This window comes from Lentinus tigrinus (genome assembly GCF_003813185.1).
Source record: "Lentinus tigrinus ALCF2SS1-7 unplaced genomic scaffold L226scaffold_34, whole genome shotgun sequence".
Taxonomy (NCBI): Eukaryota; Fungi; Basidiomycota; class Agaricomycetes; order Polyporales; family Polyporaceae; genus Lentinus; species Lentinus tigrinus.
Genome location: NW_027137943.1, coordinates 290,017 through 291,546, shown reverse-complemented (window position 1 = coordinate 291,546; position 1,530 = coordinate 290,017). Strand labels below are relative to the sequence as shown.

At 54.8% G+C, this 1,530-nt stretch overlaps 1 protein-coding gene across 1 annotated transcript in view; it reads left to right on the top strand.

Annotated features, from left to right (window-relative positions):
* L226DRAFT_441108 (leukotriene A4 hydrolase N-terminal domain-containing protein) overlaps positions 1 to 1,529 on the top strand; it is a gene marked incomplete at both ends in the record, with an annotated part of 4,404 nt that extends 2,875 nt beyond the window's left edge. The window contains 3 exons of the mRNA XM_067674818.1: positions 145 to 260; positions 1,265 to 1,312; positions 1,353 to 1,529. Coding sequence (XP_067531421.1) covers positions 145 to 260; positions 1,265 to 1,312; positions 1,353 to 1,529 — 341 coding nt within the window. The remainder of the gene's footprint in view (positions 1 to 144; positions 261 to 1,264; positions 1,313 to 1,352) is intronic.
* Position 1,530: the final 1 nt, after the last annotated feature.

The following is a 1,530-nucleotide window of genomic DNA, read 5'->3' as shown; positions in this document are numbered from 1 at the left end:
CATTCTATCTCTGGGAAAATGGCTCAACTATTTCTCGTGAGTTTGTGCCAATACATCCTGGCTATAGCATCTGTGTGATTCTTTCTGACACCATGCAAATTTTGCAGCTACGATTTCATGTGCGACATGGCGTGCGTCCTTCAGCGCTGCTGTTCTCTTACCGCTCCATTCACGCTCATGTGGCATTCTGTAGCTTTGGCGGCAGCTCTGAACTGCTGCGGGACGGAGACGCAAACAATATCTGGGCACTCCTCAACCATGTCCGTAATACTATCTCGCTGCTTCGCGACGGGTCTTGCAAGATGCATTCGGATGGCATTCCCATTGTCCAGTTTTGGAAATCTCATTTTGCATCTCCCATGGCTTGGACCATACATCGGCAGCATCCCTGGCGCGTCCGGACCTCTCAGCACGCTTGTGGCACATGTGCACAAAATCTCACTTGCTCGCATTGAGCGCGGGTCATCGACGCGGGACCTCTTTCACTACCTCGTACGTGCACGTTTCCTCTACTTCATCTATCCACGTCCCAGCAGATGCCAATCCCGTAGTCATCGGGTCAATGTCTGTCTTCTTTCCATGTTGTACTCTTCTTCCGCTTCTCTGATACTTTTCTTACGCAGAGTTATTCCACCGGAACATGCTTCTGGCTGCACGTCTACTCCCTTCACCGTGACATCCGCAACTTCACGCACCCTGACGCATTCTGGCCAGACCGCTGGCTCGTCGCTTCGGGTCGCATCGCTCTCTCGGATGCCCTTCCGCCTACTTCAGTCTTAGCCCCGAGCTCACAGCTCCAGCATTCGACGCCCTCCTCAAAGCGTCCGCACACCCCCAAACCCGTGCAGGAGTGCACGCACAATGAGTCCGCCTTCCTCCCGTTCTCGCATGGCCCAATGAATTGCGCGGGAAAGAACCTTGCGCTGCTCGAGCTGCGCATGGTCGTGTGTGCGATCCTACAGCGGTTCCGGGTCATGCTTGCGGAACGTTTGGATCCGAGGGACTACGAGAAGGGATTTAAGGATTATTTTGCAGCTTCGCGGCCGGTGGTACCGGTCGTGCTCGAGGCGCGGTGATAAGTAACAATGATTACATTGTTTCCTGCCCCAAGGAAGGGATGCTGCTTCTATGTCATTCTGGGACACACCAAGTCCTGTGACCTACACGCCAGTGTTCCTACAGAGGGCCAGCTGGCGAACAGGCGATCCCACAGATATTGACCATCTTACGCACCTTCTGACATATGGATGTCGTCGTCCACAAGCTGACCCACTCCTGGTTCAGCAATGGCGTAACATACGTCGCGCACCTCGTTAGCTTCGCCAATTCGGCTCACGCTCATCTTACGATAGACAAGCCACCACTTCTGGCTCAACGAGGGCTGGACGACGTACATCGAGCGTCTTCTCCTGCAGCTCCTGCACACGCCCGCCGACCGCGGGTCCTCGTTCCTCATCGGGTACAAGTCGCTGCAAGACGCACTGAAGCAGTACGAGGAGAACCCCAAGTACCAGCGGCTCGTGATCGACT